This window comes from Vicugna pacos, chromosome 3, assembly GCF_048564905.1.
Source record: "Vicugna pacos chromosome 3, VicPac4, whole genome shotgun sequence".
NCBI classification, from domain to species: Eukaryota; Metazoa; Chordata; class Mammalia; order Artiodactyla; family Camelidae; genus Vicugna; species Vicugna pacos.
In genome coordinates this window covers 97,275,803-97,294,684 of record NC_132989.1, presented here as the reverse complement: position 1 = coordinate 97,294,684, position 18,882 = coordinate 97,275,803, and the positions used below count along the sequence as shown (strand labels likewise).

The 18,882-nt window shown below is 40.3% G+C and overlaps 1 protein-coding gene across 1 annotated transcript in view; it reads right to left on the bottom strand.

Annotated features, from left to right (window-relative positions):
* ADAMTS12 (ADAM metallopeptidase with thrombospondin type 1 motif 12) overlaps nucleotides 1–18,882 on the bottom strand; it is a 288,416-nt gene that overhangs the window by 88,927 nt on the left and 180,607 nt on the right. Inside the window, exons 8-12 of the mRNA XM_015235450.2 lie at nucleotides 12,654–12,797; nucleotides 11,984–12,128; nucleotides 9,594–9,686; nucleotides 7,919–8,064; nucleotides 5,085–5,254 (exon numbers count right to left, since the gene is read on the bottom strand). Of these exons, the coding sequence (XP_015090936.1) occupies nucleotides 5,085–5,254; nucleotides 7,919–8,064; nucleotides 9,594–9,686; nucleotides 11,984–12,128; nucleotides 12,654–12,797 (698 nt within the window). The remainder of the gene's footprint in view (nucleotides 1–5,084; nucleotides 5,255–7,918; nucleotides 8,065–9,593; nucleotides 9,687–11,983; nucleotides 12,129–12,653; nucleotides 12,798–18,882) is intronic.

The following is an 18,882-nucleotide window of genomic DNA, read 5'->3' as shown; positions in this document are numbered from 1 at the left end:
CTAAAATGCTCTTCTTTTACTTTCTGATAAGGTAATATTGTGATCTCCAACTATATCAAAATACATATCAGTTAAACATAAGAAGGCATTAAAATTAATATATTTTACTACAGCCGCAGGAAGTTCTGAAAACAAGAAGAGAATGACTTTTAAAAAATGAATTAAACCACTTCACTGATGCTTTAGAATAGGATAAATGTAGTAATGTTTTCTATTTAATGAATATGTTTATATTCTGTCTTTAGTTAAAATGGTTAAGAACTGGGACACTAAATTTGGAATTGCAACTTAAATTAAGGAATGTAATAATTTTGTCATAATGCTTAAATGTTTAGAAAAATTGATTTTCAAAGGCAAGATATGTAAGTTCAGTAAACCTACTGTTCATCATAACACAAAGAGTAGCTGGGGGCTCTTCTCCTCCCACCAGAGCTCCTTGGCCATAAAATCATCTATTTAAAAAGAAAAAAGAGCATCCTCTTAAGTAAAATTCAAAATTCAGTGCATTATTCTTAAGGTAATGGGCTTATCCCAGTCTCTGTTTAAGTGGTAAGTTCTGGGCTAACTCTTGGCTCTACTGTACAGTTAGAGTTTAAGAAGTAACTTAAATTCTCTAAGTCTATTTGCATATCCATAAGAATTAGGACAAAAATGTAAATTTCCATCATGGATTTTTCTTGTGGAGATTAAAATTAGGGAAAGGCATATAAAGTGTTGACTGAAGGGCCTGCACAGAGCAAATGCAAGTTTACTATAAGCTGCTGTCATCAGTAATGAGTTTTGCAGCACGTAGCAAAAAAATGTTGCTTCCTTGTTTGAAATGGCAGGACTTCACTTTTCCCACATAACAAGAAGTCCAGAGGCTCTCCGACCTTCCTGCTCAGCCATCTCATCATGGTTGCAATATGACTGCTGGACCTCAGAGAGCAAGAGGAGGAGAGTGAAAGGCAGAGAGGTAGGAGGCCAAGTGTAGCTGGGTCAGCAGCAATGAAAACCCTTCCCAGAAGCCTGACCCAGAGGGGCTGCCGTCTTTCTCTCTGGTCAGAATTGAGGCTCTCAGTGATACAGGTTAGTGAGTCTTTCCGTTTTTCCTCTTCTATTGTAGAGGAAAGTGACAGGGAGGAGTGTTGTGACTGGCTTTGGGGGGTGTCTGCAAACATCATCCTTTTTATTCCATCATTCCCCACCTTGAAGCCACAGATTCCCAGTCTGTGAAATGAGAGGCTTCTGGCTAGAAGATCTCCCGGGTCGCTCCCCACACTGACATTCTCTCTAAAGTCTGTTTCTAGCTAAACCCCAAGTATTCTTGTAATAAACTCCATACAGGTAACCCAGGTTCCCCTAGGTGTCCAGCCCCTGGGAATGATGCCAGCATTGGCCCTCAGTTGTCACCTTGGCTTAAGAGAGCTTTCTTGTCCAAGGACACTCACTCCTTCTGGGGACAGACCACACCCAATGTCTGGTCCACGTAGAGCTTCAGGGACTGGCTCCCCTACTGTAACCATGGCAACTCTGAGGGTCTCTCCAGCTGCAGAGCCCCCATGGGGTTGGAGAAGACATCTGCTAAGACTGCACCGTAGCCTGGCTTCTTCCCCTGTCTGATCCCTCTTCCTTCTCTCCTTCTATGGCTGTTGAACTTCCTGCGTGCTAGCCTCAGTCTCAGAGTCTGTCTCCTAGGGAACCCAACTGTAACAGTTCCTTAATGTTCTTGAAGCATCCTATCCTGGGAGGAGCAGACTGTGATCTCATCTCATGTCAGACCCTCCATAGTTGCTGGAAACCTCACTGGCATCACAGATGAAGAGGGCTAAAATATTTAGAAGCAACAACTGAAAAATTAGCTTTAATGAGGAGTTCTTTGGGTGTTCTGGGAAAAAAAATCCAGAAAGGAAAAGAGATTCCAAGATAGTGATGACACCAAGATCAGGCTCTGGTCATTTCCTAATAGAAATGCAGCATGTAATCAATTCATAGTAACACAGGCAAATCAAGTCCTTGGGAACCTATTTAAGTGAGCCGAAGGATCTCGGCATCTTCATCAAACAGACTGTACGTTTCAATTCCAGCTCTATGATATAAGACACTATAACCCTGAATAAGTTACTGTCCTCTCTGAGACTAAGTTTCTTCATCTCTGAAGGATGGAGTGGGGGTAAGTGAGAAAATGTATAGATTGCTGCTCTCCACACTGGTGCCTCTGTGAACATGTGCAAGTGGCATCTGCATAAATTTTTTTTTGCCAGGAGTACTGGTAAAGGAAATCCCTATGTTGGAAAGTTAGTTGATCAAGATTAGTAGTTTTCAAACCCTTTCAACAAAAGATTTCTTTTTCTTTATTCAAACCAGATCTTGCAAATAAAGCAGATAAACTCAGGATTTTATTAAACATAAATCTTATAAGTTTAAGTATATCATGGTTAAAAATAAGTCAGTGGGCTCTAAAGGGACTACTAAGACGAACAGAAAATTGTGAAATCAAGCTTATGGAGTTAATCAAGTTACAGAGTTATACTGGCTGCAGCACCTAATTTTTTTCTGTGGGTTTTACTGGTTGCACAGCATTGAAAAATTCTGACACATATAAAGCTGCAAATGGTAACAATATAGAACAACTCGACCTGAAACCTCAGGATATTTATCAATTAAACTGTGCTAATGGGAGACTTTTTATCCTAAGGTCTGTGGAGAACCAAATTAATTTGTATAAGTTAATGGTTTTTGATATGTTAAAACTTGATATATAATATGTTTGAGTGTAAGCACTATTTTTTAATGCACTTTTAAAAATAGTTTAAATTTTTTTTCTGGCAAATGAAATTGGAATCAAACATTGTTAGAAGCTCTGGGATTCCATGGAACAGAGTTTGGAAACTACAAGGTTTGATGGAGTCTCTAAGCTTATTCCAAATGTTTGAATCTATGATTCTTTTTCTGTCCCTCACTACTTAGCCAAATCTGCCAAAGGTCACTAAGACACTTAACACTATCCACTGAGTGGGTAGAAAGTTCTGCTGTATGTTCTGTTCATCCTCTGGTGGCTTCTAAGGGGAGGCTGGGATGGTGTAAAGTTCTCAATGCCTGGCACAGATTAAGTGCTCCACAGATAGCTGTGGACATGAATGCCACATTGTCACCACCAGGGGTGCCTATCAACTAAGCAAAGAGCAACATTGTAGGATTAACAGTTTGACGGGGGAAAGAAATCAGTGTGTTGGTCAAGGAAGCAGCTAATCAGGTTAGCAGGTAGGTCACTATGGTCAAATAATAGTATAGGAGCCTGTTTGAAACCACTGGGATGGAGGATGGAGGCTTACAGCCCAGGCAGACAGTGAGTTAAGCAGGTAACACTCAGTCTAATTCCCTCACGTGGTTTATACAGCCTGAATACCAGTTACAGATGCAAACCAATCACTCCAGAGTGAGCGAAATCTGTGTACACTTTTAGAACTCTCATTTCTTTAATACCTAGTGCTATGCTATGCAAAAAGTAGGCACATGATAAACGCTTCTAAAGCCATGAAAAGCCAAACTGAACCAAATCTTTGTATTCCAGATCCAGCTACTTGAGCTATCAGAGTCAAGTAGACAGACACAGAACCAACCCTGAATCTGACGGGGATGAGGACCCTCAACTAGGCACCTGTCACAACACTCGGGCAGAACGTCCTCTGCACATTCAGGGTCTATAGTCCTACTGACTCTGGTAGTTCCAACAAAATAGAACGTCCAAAATAAAGGCAGAGGCAGTACAAGCTGGGTATACCTTTCATCACTGTGGGTTTTTTGGGGGGGGGCGGGGGGTTGTTTTTGTTTGCTTTTTTTTTTGGCATCCACATGAGTATATCCATGAGCTTTCCTGTATTCAAGTCCTTGAATCAGGAAGTGAAATTGCACCAAAAATCAAGTGACTCCCTTGCCTAGAGCATGAATGATGCTAAACAATGGAGGACAGGGAGCAGACGTTGCCCATGACAACCAACAGCCAGTGGGATATTTTGTAGACACAAAGTAGGAAAAGCACTATAGAGTCTTTCTTCCTAAAGCAATTGACTATATTCATTTTTCTGACAGTCCAGATACGTAATTTTTATTCACTGGCCGACGTCTAAGATTCTTCTTGTATTCTATCACAATGGATTCCAGAAGGTGAAAAATCACAAAAAATGTGGTTACCTTTTTCTACCTTGTCTCACATCTCCTTGACCCAGGAATATCTTTTTTTTTTTTTCAGTTCTCTTTTCCAATAACAACAAATAGCACAGATACTTTTTGATGCTAAACTATAGCCAACAGTTAATGATTCATCCTCATTTTCAGGAGAAGATGTGTCACTGGTGCTGAGTCAGGAGAAGCACTGTCAAAGCTGCTGTTCCATTCTCCAACTCTGCTATGTTCCCATCCCCTGACGCACATCCTTCAATGCCTGATTTTACTTTTTACCCTTCTTTCACTGTCCTGTACACACAAAATGTTGACTTCTGGCCCAGAGCGGCTCTCACTCATTTCCGATGAAGTTTCACTTCTTACTCATTTTCTACCACCTTGTCTTTCCTTGTGCCTCTCTCCTCCCACCTGGGATTGCTGGCTCTATTTTCAGTGCCCTCCCCTACCCTTCTTCCAGTAGAAAGATTACTCATGCTTAAGAATCATCAACAGCTTCCTTGGAAGACTTCTCTGAAATCACTCCAAACCCACAATGACCTTCTTTGCTGAATTTCTGCCAAAGTTACATTCAGTTCCACACATTCATCAACAAGGACTTTCATCAGTGATTAGTTCCTGAATCTCTATAAGCCCCACTTATTGTTTAGTTGTACCTCAGCTGTTTTGAACTGAGTCGTCATGTTTGATAAACTTCTTTTATCTCCCTCAGAGCAGGGCATGCAGCTGGAATATTCTGCCTTCAAAGTTTACTGATCAACTTAACTAGGACAGTGTCTCCACCTCCTAAAATAAAAAGCTCCTAAGGGCACAATTCTCTTTTTGTTGAACTTTTCAGGGTATCACAGGTACCCTGACAATATAAATGCTTTCTGATAATGACTGTGGCCCTAGATCTGGAATATACTCATCCAGCTCCTTACCTGAATTGAAAACTGGAAACCAGTGGTAGAATTCATTCTTGTAGGGAACGGTGTCAAATTCACTGCACTGCATCTGCCGAAATGTTGGTGTATCCGGGCGACAGGGGTGGACATTGCACAAGCGGTAGCGTTTTCTTTCTCCAGTGCAGTACTTCCCTCCAAACTTTGGTCTACAAATGAAACACACAAGCTGTTCTTTCATCTCCTTAAAGGCCAGCACTGTCCTTTAAAAATCCTTTGACATCTGGCCATGGCCATTCCTTGCCAAACCATGTTCCTCTCTAGCCTCAAAACTCACCTTTTAAATATATTCTTCAAATCTCACACATTTTTGTTGCTGTTGTTGCCCATGAACATTCAGTCCAAAGTGTACAGTTGCCTATTTTGATACAGTTTGACCCCTTCCTTTGACCCCATGGTCAATCAGTTACCTGGCCATCAATTGCGTCTTTATATTTGTTGCCTTCCCTTTATTCCCACAGTCACCGGACTAGTTCACCCCTTACCTCTGTTCCCGTCTCCCCTCTTTTTCCTCATTCAACCTGCTGTACACACTGCATCTGGCTAATTTTTAGGATTACATTGATTATTTTAGTTTCCTGTTTAAAAACCTCTAACAGCACCCAGTGGGCACAGAATCAACTCTTGAGCTTGGCATTCAAGGCCCTCATGGCCCCAACTTACATCACCTGAACAACTTTTCTCCCCCCATGCCCCTGTTCATTTGCCCCTGTTCATTTCCAGTGATACAAGCGACTTATTTACTCTTTTTTTTTTCTGTGCCTCTAGATAGATTTCTGCTCTCTTAAGTCTCTAAATATCTAGGTATTATCCATGCTTTCAGGACCAAATAAATGCTATCTTCATCAGGAATTCTTCCTGGATTCCTGCCAGAAGTAATCTCATTCTCTTCTTTAATTGCACTTCACTATCTTATTGTAGGAACTTCCTGCACTTATCACCTCCAAAGATAATCCTTTGACCAAGGCAGTTTACATTCATTGACTCCCTGTAGGAGGTACTAAGAATTGTCCTTGATAGTTGAGGTTAGGCTGGTTTCCTATTTGTGATGATGGAGTGAAACTCTGTGACCTGGAATCTCTCCAATTCATTTCCATGAGCCAAGCCCTAGTGGGTTCTCACTAGACAGCTGACAAATACATACATCAAGGATACAGCCTCAGGGGCAGTTGATCACGCACTGATCTGAATCTGTGACCTGAATCACAGAACTAAATCTGTGACTGTGTTTCCAGTCATTGTTCTCAATGAACCTAAGCAAATCAGCTACTGAGGTCAGACATGGACGCTCACCAAGGAGACTCTATAACAAACTGTAGCCTCTAAGATGGAGGTTGCACCATTTTTCCCCCTGAAGCCAAGTTACAGAATCATCTTTCATTTCTTCAACATGGATGTCCCTTTTCTGATAAGCATGGGTTGCTAACCACGCTCCCAAGAAGGCTGTGGACTGGTAGTGCCTGACACTTAGTACTGAGAGTAGGTCCTAGAGCAAACAGCCCGTATTTCCTGATCTCTAAAATGGAAATCACTTTTCTGATCACACTGAAACAAACTAAAAAATAAAGATTTTCTGCAAAAATACTTCATAAGAAATTTCTGGATCTGAATTTTTCAAGTCACAAGAACCTTGTATTTAAACAAAAATGTAAGATTTTACAATAATTTTGTCTAGATTCCTCAAATGTACACTTACTTATATGCATGGAAAATGATAAAGATATCATAGTAACCACTATTTACTGATAATATTGTGATAACTCTTCATAGATATTAACTTATTAACTTTTAGAAGAAATTATATAATAGTTTTATATATATACATATATAGTTTATATATACATACATATGTGTATAGTTTATATGTGTATACTATACATGCACATATATGTATATAGTAATACATTTATTAATACAAAGGAAAAGTGATATGTGGAACTGAGATATTGGAGGAATTGTAATCATATTTATCACTTGCCTTTTAAAAAAAATGTGACTCCTCCCTTCAGTGCAGACTAATGTAAATCTAGGTAAAAGAAGCTCAGTACACTTTCTACTTACAAGAGTCATCAGATGTACAGTTTTTTAAAAAAAATTATACCTGGGAACTAGTATATCAGGAAATAATGAAATTAAGAATATATGTAATATATGGAAATCAGGGAAATAAAAATTTCATTCATATATAATATCATTATACAAACTTAAAATATGCAAAAATTAAATAATTTGACTAAAAAATTGAAAGCCACTTGTGAAATAACTTGCATGGAATCCTTAACAGGCTAATACGGAACTCTGAGGTTTATAAAATCCTTGTCTAAAACATTACAAATAATTATCTTCAAAAAACGTGCCTAGCTTGTTAATGAGTTACCTAAGGGAAGAAAAAAAATTTTTTTTAATTATACATTCATTATGATGGAAAGAAAGCTACAATCTTATCAGCAAAATCAGGTATAACTAATCCCCACTGATAGAATGGGGTTATTTGGAAGGATTTAATTCTATAATCTCCTAGAAGCTTTCACATAGATTGTACTTTTAAAACATTTTTGTTTACTTCTTCAAATGATGGAATCAGCTTCCATATCCAAGTCCTAGAAAGAGTCCAGTGCCAAGCCAAAATGAAACGAAGCAAAAAAGAACCACTTTTTTTTTTCACGCTCTGTGAACCTTCCTTCTGGCTCCCTTTTGTCTTTGGGAATCTATTTAGTCTCCTCGAGGAGGCTTGGGGTCACTGCCGTCATGCTGTCTAAGAATGGTCTCCCAGTGCTCATGGAAGGAAGGGAAATGTCCTTGGCTGGACTTACTCTGGGTTGTTGCAAAGCCTCTCTGCACTCTGGACTCCAGCCCCGCAGGTCCTGGAGCAGTGGGACCAGGGTGACCAGCGGCCCCAGCCTCCAGGAATGCTCTCTGGTTTCTTGCCCACTGTGATACACTTGCCAGCCATACACCACTGCAAAGGGAAGAGGCAGGAGAGGCATCCGTCAGTCAGGTTCCCATAGCAAGCGGAGTCAGGGACCCCAGAAGTCCAAACCCATCCTCCCTGCGCGAGCAGGCTTCCCGCAGTCACACGTCGGACGTGGAACAAAGAAAGCCTCTTGAAAGATTTCCCTGGGGAGTCTGGGTTGTAGAATCAAAGAACTTCAGGAATTAAACGGAACTTTATGGTGCCTAATTGCACCTAATTCAGGAGTGTTACTCAAAGTGTAGTCGGCAGATTGCACACCAGAATGTAGATCAACACACCACCTCCTTCACTGAGAAAGTCTTGCTATGAAAAGCATGTCAGCCGAGTATGCTGAGTAACCCTGCTGTTCAGTAACATAACTGATTCACTTTCCAGTGCAAGCTTCTTATCTAGGCCATGACAAACACTGTGCAGCCTGGCACTGAGATAACTCTTCTTTACAGCCTTGATGAGTATTTCATGTTTGCACCAGATAACTCATCCTCCTGCTAAAAGTCCACTCACTGCCAAAAAACACAAGTTGTTAAGAAGTTGAAGTTCTTCCTAATGTCAAGAAAAATTTTCTGCCTTCCTATAACTCTATCCATTGTTTCCAGTGGCTCAGAAAAAAAAAATCCACTCTCTCCCTCTTTAAGGGAATCCTTCAACTACTACTGTCAGGTTTAGAAGGGTGAACATGCAAAAAAGGAAACAAGAAATGCAAGCTGGTGTTCAGAAATGGCCACATTTCCTGGGGGATTTGGGCATGTTTCATCTGCTGGCCTCCTTTTCCTCCTTATTTCTGGTCACTATGCATTTTTTAAAAATTTTTGGGGTTTTTTTTTTTTTTGAGAGTTATGTTTTATTTGGTGAACATTTCTGAGGATGCATTTTGATCAAGTTCTGTAATCTCAGTGATGGGTCATGCCATGCTCAAGCTGCACTAAACACATCCTAGGCCCTCAACAAAACCCAAATGACGCTGTTGAGCAGCACGTATTACTCTGTTCTTGGGCAGTCTGGAGGATAGCTAACATCTCTGAGTTCTTGGGTATCTGCCTTTCCTGCTCAGTAAAGTGGGCAGAACTTCAAGAAATGCAGGCAGGTCAGATGGTGCGAGAGAAGATAACACATGGCGTAAATTCAACATCTTTGGGAAGAAGCAGCCGCTGGCTTGGCCCTCCCAATCTTCAACATGAGGGGGGTGGGGAAGGGTCAAAATGAAGGTTGATAATGAGCTCAGCAGATATTACTGGCCACAAACCCCACAGAAGTTTGTCAGGGAAAGATGGGCCAGATGTTTCAAAAGTGAAGTGTGGAGCTGGGCCTCAGCCCGCTCTCCTTAAGGACTTGTTTCCAGTGAAGGCTCAAAAGGAGGAGTGGAAGGAGAACTCTTTCCTCTGGGAAGTCTGACTGTGTGAGGACCTCCATTCACCCAGAAACAGCTGCTCTCTGGGGCCTTCCCCCCAGCAATTCCCAAGAACACGAACCCCCACCACCTCCTTCCTCAGCCTGATGTATCACTAACACATTACCTTCTTCTCTCCACATCGTGTCCCATCTGCAGCGGCGTCCAGTTTGGAGCGACAAAAGCCTTTCACCGAGCACCACAGCGTCTGGCAAACGTTCTGGAAAACAAATGTGAGATTGCACTTTTTTGTATTTTCCAAGCTTGCACAAAAGCATTTCTACAGTGATAGTAAAACAGACACACACTCGCCCACGTACCCACAATAAATGCTGCTGTTGTTAGTAAGAGTGATGGAAAGTCATCATTCAAGAACCCTTAGCTCACACTTAACTTGGACTTGGTCATCACTCATAGACAGTGGTCTGCAGGCCATGCTAGGGCAATATGAAAATGAAAGATAAGATACATTTCCTAAGAGTGTGGCACAATACCCAGTTCTCATGGCCCTAAGGCAGGTAACTGGTGACATTAGCCATCAGAGGGCAATTTAGACTGTGATGAAAGGCAATCTGATTACAAATAGCTGGGTGGCTGTACCCTGAGCCTGCTCACCAAAGGAAAGGACACCATTCCATCCAGAAAACCTCAGCTTATTTCCTTATCACTCAAAATAGCCAGTTTGTTTTAGCTGCCATGAAGTGAACGGAATATTCCCTCCCATTTCTCCTCCTGCAGGAGGAACAAGGGAAGGTTGGCAGGATTCTTATGCGTCATCTGAAATGGCTCTGCTGCTTCCATCCACATTTTAGTCTTTCTCCAATTCACCCATCTGCCATCACTCCATCCACTACTGTACTCAAGATTCAATATGTTCTTTCACCATAAGATCTGGTATTTTTTTAACTACTTCAGAAAATTCTCAGTTTTTACCTCTCTATAAATCTTGCCTCTCCCTGATTACCTCTATTCTCTGTTAGCAACTCATAGTTGTTGTTGACAGACCTCCCAATTCTGTCCTTCAAGTTTCGACTTTACTTTCATAGTTTTGGCTCTCAATTTTCTTGTATATCGAAGTTGAAAAAGCCTGGATTTCTATCAGGAAAAGGACAGCCTCTCCTCTGTCACACAAGTCTGAGACTCAAGTGGGATGGGAGGTAATTTTCTCAACTCTAAACTTCAGCTGACTGATTTTCTTTTCAGCTGTGTCAAGCCTGCTGTGTAAGCCACCCACTGAATTTAAAGTCAATGATGACATGTTTCATTTCTAGAGGTTGTAACTGTCCTTCTTCATATCTACCTTAATATAACTTATAGTAGTTGCTTTTTTTCCTTTTCTCACATACAATTCCTCTTTTATGCAGTTATTTCATTATCCCTACCTAAAAAATTCAATTACTCAAAGCTCTTGAAGGTTTATTGTCTCTCCTCACTTAGCTGTGAGGAGATAGACCATTTTACATTTTTAATTAGGTGCTGAATTCTGAACTCATCTGAACAAAGCTTTATCTCTTAGAGTTTTGTGCATCCTTAGCTGAGGGTTGGTTTCTCCAGGCTAGTTCTTAAACGTTTGTTTCTACTGAGCATCCCATGGTATGATCAGGTCAGAAATATTTTCATGTTAATTTTTTGACATGGGGTTCTCAAACCACACAAGAGCATAAATATGAACTCTAAATTGGCAAGAGGCTGGACCATGGTAAGAATTTTCTGCAGAGAAAGTTATCCACCAGCATCCTTCCCCCTCAAAACTCAGTCTGAGATATAGATGCTTATCTATCATCTCCCTTTGCTGGTGGTGGATTTCTTCTAATCTACTCCTTCAAGATCCAGATCACAAAGGGATGCCACACAAAAGACCTGGGACTTTATCCTGTGGTCAGCGAGGACTGGAAGAGCAGAGCAGAGCCATGGTTAGATTTGTGATTTTTTTTAAAACAACTTGAGCAACAATGTGAATGGGGGAGAGGTGAGGTAGGAGGTTATGTCCGCAGTTAGGAGAGGTAATGGGAGACTGAATCAGGACAGCAGCAGTGGGAATAACTGTGACAGGACAGAGCCACACACTCTGTAAGAGGTTAAATGTCAGGGCCTGGCTTATCATTTGGATGTTGAAAATAAGGGGGGAGAATGAATCCTACCCTGGGATCTGGTGGTGCTCTTCAACCAGAGGGGAAATGCAGGAAAAGGAGTAACTTTGGGGATTAAGTTGGTTGTTATGGGGTCTGCAGATGTGAATCACTGTGATTGCTGAAAATCACTATAGAATTTCCTACACCACCACCCACTTGCAAAGGATACCAAGGAGGTGGGGTCAAGGAATGTAAATGACCCCAGTTTCCATCCTTCTGTCCTATAGACATCTTGCCATGAATAGAAAGTTTCCATTTCTGTGTCTGGATCTTGGGATTTCCAAATATTTCCCCGGCCCTTCCTTCCGCACGCTGGATCTCAAGCCCTGCACATACTCACCAGAGGCACTGAGATACCCAACACTTTGCCATACCCAACACTTACTTCTACTTCCTGGCAGAAGGTAGCATTGGGGCCATACTGCAGCTGGCATTGGTGGTGAACATCATAGATTACTCCAGGGGCAATGACTTTGGACTTCAAGCCTTTCTTTTGGGGGATGTCATCAAGACAGAATCCCCAGCCTCGGCTGAAAACAAGTTAATAGAAATGAGAGCAGTTGCTTACGATTTCCTCCATCTTTAGTCTTTCATTCAACAGAAACTTCCATCCCTCTAGTTTACTCCGTCCTTCAAGACAACTTTATCTCTATCTGGGCCCAAGGTGAGAGTTCTCTAAAAGGAAATGCATTTCCATTTGTTCAGGTGTGATCTAAGAAGTACAAGCAGTAAAATGAGAAAATTATCATCTTACCTGCAGCGGAGTTGGGCAACCCACATCTGCCTTGTCCTGGTTGTTTCTGCAAGTCCCCAGGGACTTAACTCACAATCAGATCACAAAGAGCCACTTTAAGACAGGAGCAAGGTAGGGGTGGGAAAAAGGGTGTTCACCTGGCTCTGGCTGCAGGCCAGAACCCACCAGATCTCAGGATCAGAAAGCAGAAGCGAAATCCACCCCTACTGTTACGAGAGTTTTCCAGGCCTCAGGTAAAACGCAAAGTGCCTGCCGGTTTACAGAGACCCAAATGAGGCTGTCCCGAGACGCTGTGACTTACTCCAGGAAGCGGGTGATGTACTCCTTGCTGCACATGGACCACGTCAGCGGGGTGGGGTTGTACTGCAGCTGGCGGGACATGATGTACGGGTGCCTGCCCACAGGCTCGCAGTCGTTTTCTTTCCCATCATGCTGGATGCCGAAGCTGCAGGGAGGCACAAAGCCCAAGAATATCAAGGAGGCAGGCGTGAAACAAGAAGACAACCATAGTTTCTCCAAGGTGAGAATAACCCCCAGAGAGCCACCTCTGTACAGAAGGCATCTGTACGCAAAGTGGGACTTTGAAGTTGGAGGAGGCGTACTCATTTGCATCTAAAAAGCACAGGAACCATTTTAGGCAGGTCTCTGCTTCAGACATGCAGCCCTAGGAGCCGTGTGGCTAATTCAAAAACCTCTGTTTGGCAGAAAGCTGAAAGTTCCCAGTTGGACTCTGACTTTCTATGAGTCTAGCGTCAGGAAGGCAAATCTTGCCTCCAGCCACCTTCTTTCTCCTGCTGCAGCAACCAGGGCACAAAAGAACAAAACCTTCCTTCTCCCTTTTCATCATAATTTAAGAGAGCATGAAAGGGGAAGCCACAAGCTTGGAGGGGATGGATTGCTTTCTAGTATTGTTCTGAGTCCTTCAATAGGAGCGCCATTAGGGACTTTAATAGACATTAGGGAGACCTTATAGTCCAGTGGTTCAGAGCAGGGTATCTGAAGACAGATGATTTGGATCTGGATTCCAGGTCTGCCACTTAATGATCTGTGAGTTACTGAAATCTGCTCAGCTTCACTGAGTAGAAAACGGAGTAGGCATCGTAAACCTGGGATTTATTCTCATCTGAATGGAATAAAATTTGAAAATCACTCAGCAAGGTGCCTGGCATCTAAGAGCTGCATAAATGACAGAAATTTTTATTGCTGTTTTTCATCATTGTCTAGCAGATTTTCCTTTTCAAGTTGAAGAAGCTGAGAGTGTGAGATTTGTCAAAAGTCACAGAACTGGTTTGTGACAGAACTAGGTCTTCTGCAGAGATCTGCACCTAAGTCAGTGCTCTTGTCCATGTCTTGCTCTGTCTGCTCCCGGACCTCCCACTGCCGGGGGCGTCCAAGTGAAGCAGTCCTAGAAAGGCTCTAAAGAGTTTAACTGATGCTCATGGCAAGGGGTGCTTGGGAAAGAGGCAGAATGAGAAGTGTCTGTTTATAAGTTGAGTCCTCAGCTCCCCTTCTGAGCTCCCCACAAGACCTCTCTCCACCGGAGTCTGCTTATTGGACACTTAAACAGCCTTGAGATGTTGGCTCAACTTTCCAAATCTGAACAGAGGAAAGTATGACCTTTTACTTTGCTAGTGAAAGTCAATCCCTGTGACAGGCAAGCTGACATCCAACTTTAGTAAAATCTCCTGATCAGTATTAGCAACTCTTGCAGAAAATAGTATTTGGGAGGTTTTCTTGTATTATTTTTAATGCACTAAGATGTTATCAACTGCCTTACAGACTCTGATCACCTTCCACAGGAATACAAAACTCACAAAGGAGTCAGACAATTAATCTACAAAGCTCTTACCACCCACCCACAAAGAATTTGATTCAATGAAAATTATCTTTTCTGAGCAGGCTTTCCCCAAGCTATTGCAAATCCAGCCTCATCCAGTTCATGAAATATTCAACAAGTTCACCTGTTCAATAATTAGGAAAAATCTTAAACAAACATAGGTCTAAAAATCTCCATGAATGTTTTTTCTAGCATTGGCTATTTCAATACAGTAAGCCATATGGTTGGAGCCTATATACCAGGTGTCTACAAACCTACACTTGAAATACATCAGTTTGCCCCAAAGCTCATTTTGTTCTATATAAGGTTTTTAGTCCAATAAAGCATTTCCCCCTCCAGCTTTATCAACCCTCTGGGCTCCCATCTAATGAGAGAAAAGCAATGCAACTAAACAAATGTCCCTCTGGACACATCTACTTCCTTTAAATGGGTGGAGCATGCCTGTCACATGGGATGAGTGGGTCAATGAATAATGAGAGACAAGGAAAACACATGGGGTCATAGGGATGGAAGACCTGTTTCCAGGAAGCTACCTTCCAGAAGGTAGGATGAGCCTGAAGTCTGGAGTAAGGAGCTGCTGCTTACTGTCTGAAACAAGTCGCTGGGTGGCTGGATTAGCCTGCTTTACTTGGTCTTTGTTTTAAAATCCTGTTAAATGGGTTTATGAAATTATAGACATGAAATAACAAGCTAAGTAATCACCTGGGTTTCAAGGTATCACTTGGTGGGATATTCCTTGCCTTTTATTATTCCTTTTGTGGTGGAGCAGAACCAGCAAAGAACCAGAACCATGAAAGTATGAAGGTGAGCTTTTCTAACTCATTGAGGAAATACCAATTTTGTATATGCAACAGGCAAAGCTTTGTAAATGAAATAAATGGAATATCATGATTCAGAATAATGGGAAATGTTGGGTGGATATTGCCTTTTAAGTGTTCATCTCTATCACGATACTTTCATTACTTGAAAGTCTCAAGAGAGATTTTTAAATTTCCTGCTGGAATCCCATCTTTGTTTTTGGTAACTCATCTAATAAGGGATGAGACCTTAGGTGTGGATGCTGGATATAATCCAGGGTTCTCATAAATGGAACTGTTAAATGCGTTTACTCAGAATAAAAATGAAATGATTAATTTAGGCCACAGCACAAGTTAGCTAACTTCACTTTCTACTTTATATCTTACGCCATCAGTGATGAAACAAACAAGCTTTCATGAATAATGGGGTATCTTTGTTGTTAAACTATAATGAGTATCTTCTTAGGATAGTGGCTTATTGTATTTTTCTTTTTCTGGGCAGCTGCAGGCCATTTCATTGATCTGCCCAGTCTTCTGCAGTTTGATCCACAGCTAGTTAGAACTATACATCTAAGGAAAGAACTAAATACTTGAGAAGCATCTTCTGCTAAGAGCAAAAGGATGCCCCTAAAGTCTTGTCTTCCTCAGTTCTGTGTCTTATCAAAGTATTTTTTCTATCACTGAGACTCAAGCTTATATATCTTCCTTCAACTTTTGTTTTTCTTTTCAGTGACACTGAACTTTTTTTTTTTGCCATTTAAAGACTGTGTTTTATGTAGGCCATCTGTACATGGCCCAATGCACCCTTTTAAAAATCCAACTTTAATTTATTATGATTATATATTAAATTTATATTATTATATGATTATAGATTCAGATGCATGTTGTAAGAAATAATACACAGAGGTCTAATGTGCCCTTTACCTACCTTCCCCTTGTGGTAACACCTTGTAAAAATATAATACAGTATCTCAACTAGGAAGCCGATGTTGATACAGTCAAGGCACAGGACATTTTCATCACCACAAGCATCCCTCATGTTGTACTTTATAGCCACACCTACTTCCTTTCTTCTCACATCCCCTCCTGAAACCCTGGCAGCTGCTAATATGTTCTTTACTTTGATAACTTTGTTATTTCAATAACACTATGTAAATGTAATCTTACAGCATGTAACCTTTTGGGATTGGCTTTTTTCACAGAGCATAATTGTTTGAAGATTCAACAAGGTCATTGCACGTATCAATAGTTGGTTCCTTTTTCTTGCTGAGAAGTATTTCCTGATATGGATCAATCACAGTTTCTTTAACCATTCACCCTGTTGAGCTAAAACAACTCCTGGGTTGTTTCCAGTTTTGGTTTCTTAAGATTAAGCGTCTATAAACATTCACATATAGGTTGCTGTGTGAACATAAATCTTCAGTTCTCCGGGACGAATGCCTAGGAGCATAGCTGCTGGATTCTATGGTGGTTTTACTACTGCTTTCCTTTTTCAAAACCGCCAAGCTATTTTCCGTAGTGCTTAAACCATTTCACATTCTCCCCAACAGTGTATGAATGATTCAGACTCCCTGCATCCTTGCCAGCATTTGGTGTCATCACTGTTTTTAATTTCAGTCATTCTGATAGATGTGCAGTGATATCTCATGTGATTTCAATTTGCATTTCCCTGATTGCTGTTGAATATCTTTTCATGTGCTTGCTTGCCATTTGTATATCCTTTCTGGTGAAATATCTCTTCATGTCTTTTTAAATTGTATTGTTTGGATTTTTACTATTGAGTTTTGAATGTTGTTTATACATTCGAGATACTAGTCTTGTTGGATGTAAGGTATATTAGTTTCCTAGAAATGCTATAAAAATTGCCATAAGCTTGGTGGCTTAAAGTAACAGAACTTTATACTTTCACAGGCCTAGAGGACAGAAGTCTGAGATGAAGGTGTCAGCAGCATTAAGCACCTCTCTCTCCAGGGGAGAATCTTCACTGCCTCTTTCATCTTCTGGTGACTCCAGGCTTCCTTGACTTGTGGCAGCAATTCTAACCTCTGCCTCCATCTTTACATGGTCTTCCTCCCTTTGTGTCTCTGTGTGTCCAAAAATATCTCCCTCCAGTCATTGGATTTAGGGCCCACCCTAAATCTAGGGTGATTTCACCTCGAAATTCTTAACCAATTACATCTGCAAAGACCTTTTTTCCAAAGAAGGTTATGTTCTGAGGTTCCAGGTGGGTTTAAATTTGTGCAAGTAGAGGGGCGCTATTCAAATATTTCTCTCATGCTATAGCTTACATTTTCATCCTCTTTCTTTTTGCATGTGTATATATATATTTTTTTAATTGAGGTATAGTCAGTTTACAATGTTGTGTCAACTCCTGGTGGATAGCACAATGCTTGAGTCATACATGAACATACATATATTTGTTTTCATATTCTTTTTTACCATAAGTTACTACAAGACTATATTTGATATCTTGTTATCCTCTTAAACAAATCAAAAGTTTTACATTTTGATGAGTCCAATTTTTACATGTTTCTCTTTATGGATTATTGTTTTGGTATCAAGTTTAAAAACTCTTTGCCTAGTGCTAGATACTGAAAACTTTTCTTCTATTCATTTTCTGAAGTTTTCAGTTTTATGTTTTACATTTAAGTTTGTATTCCATTTTGAGATAATTTTTGTATATGGTGTGAGACTTGGGTAGAGGTTCCTTTTCCATATTTAAAAAAAAATTTTGCCTCCAGCACCATTTGTTGAGCAGGCAATCTTCCCTCCACTGAATTGCTTTTGCACCTTTGTCAAAAAATCAGTTGGGCATGCTTGTTTGGGACTATTTCTGCATTCTCTGTTCTGTTCCATTGATCTATGTGTTTCTCTGCCCAAACCACACAATCTTGATTACTGACGCTGTCTAAAATAACTTGAAATCTCATACACTGATTTTTCCTACTTTATTATTCTTTTTCAAATTGTTTTCCTTTAGTTCCTTTGACTTTCCATACACATTTTAGAATATTTTTTTCTATATATCAAAAAAAATCTTGCTAGAATTTTGATAGAAATATCATTCCACCTGTATTTTTGCTTGAGAAAAATTTTACAACTTTACTACACTGAGTCTTCCAATTCATGAACACAGTAAGGTCTCTCCATTTATTTAGATCATCTCTGATTTCTTTCCTCAGTGTTGTACAGTTTTCAGCATACAAGTCCTGACCATGTTTTGTTAGATTTGTAAGTATAATATGTAATACTTATACATAAATATTTCATATTTTTGAGTGAGTGTGAAAGGTATTGCATTTTTAATTTCAGCATTCCCGTTAATTGCTAGTCTATAGAATTATGATTGATTTTGTATGTTATATTGAATCCTGTGAGCTTATTAGTTCTAGTTTGTGCATGTGTAGATTCTACATAGGTAATTATGTTATCTGCAAATAAGGCTAGTTTTACACTTCCTAGCCAATCTGTCTGCATGCCTTTTATTTCCTTTTCTCGCCTTACTGCACTGGCTAAAACTTCAATCTTTTTCCTTTCTGTTCTTCAGACTTGATCATTTTTATTGTTCCATCTTCAAGTTTGCTAATTTTTCTGTCTGTTTAAATCTGCCACTGAATCCCTCTAGTGAACGTTTCATTTCAGTTATTGTACTTTTCACTCTTGGATTTCTTTCTGGTTTCTTTTTAGGTTTCTCTTTATTGAAATTTCCATGTTGTTCATACATTGTTTTCTCAACTTTCTCCACACATTCCTTTAGTTATTTGAGCATCTTTAAGGCAGTTGTTTTAAAGTCTTTGTCTAGTATATCTGTCATCACATCTTTTTCAGGAACAATTTCTGTTGATTTATTTTTCCTTTGAATGGGCCATACTTTCCTATTTCTTTATATGTCTTGT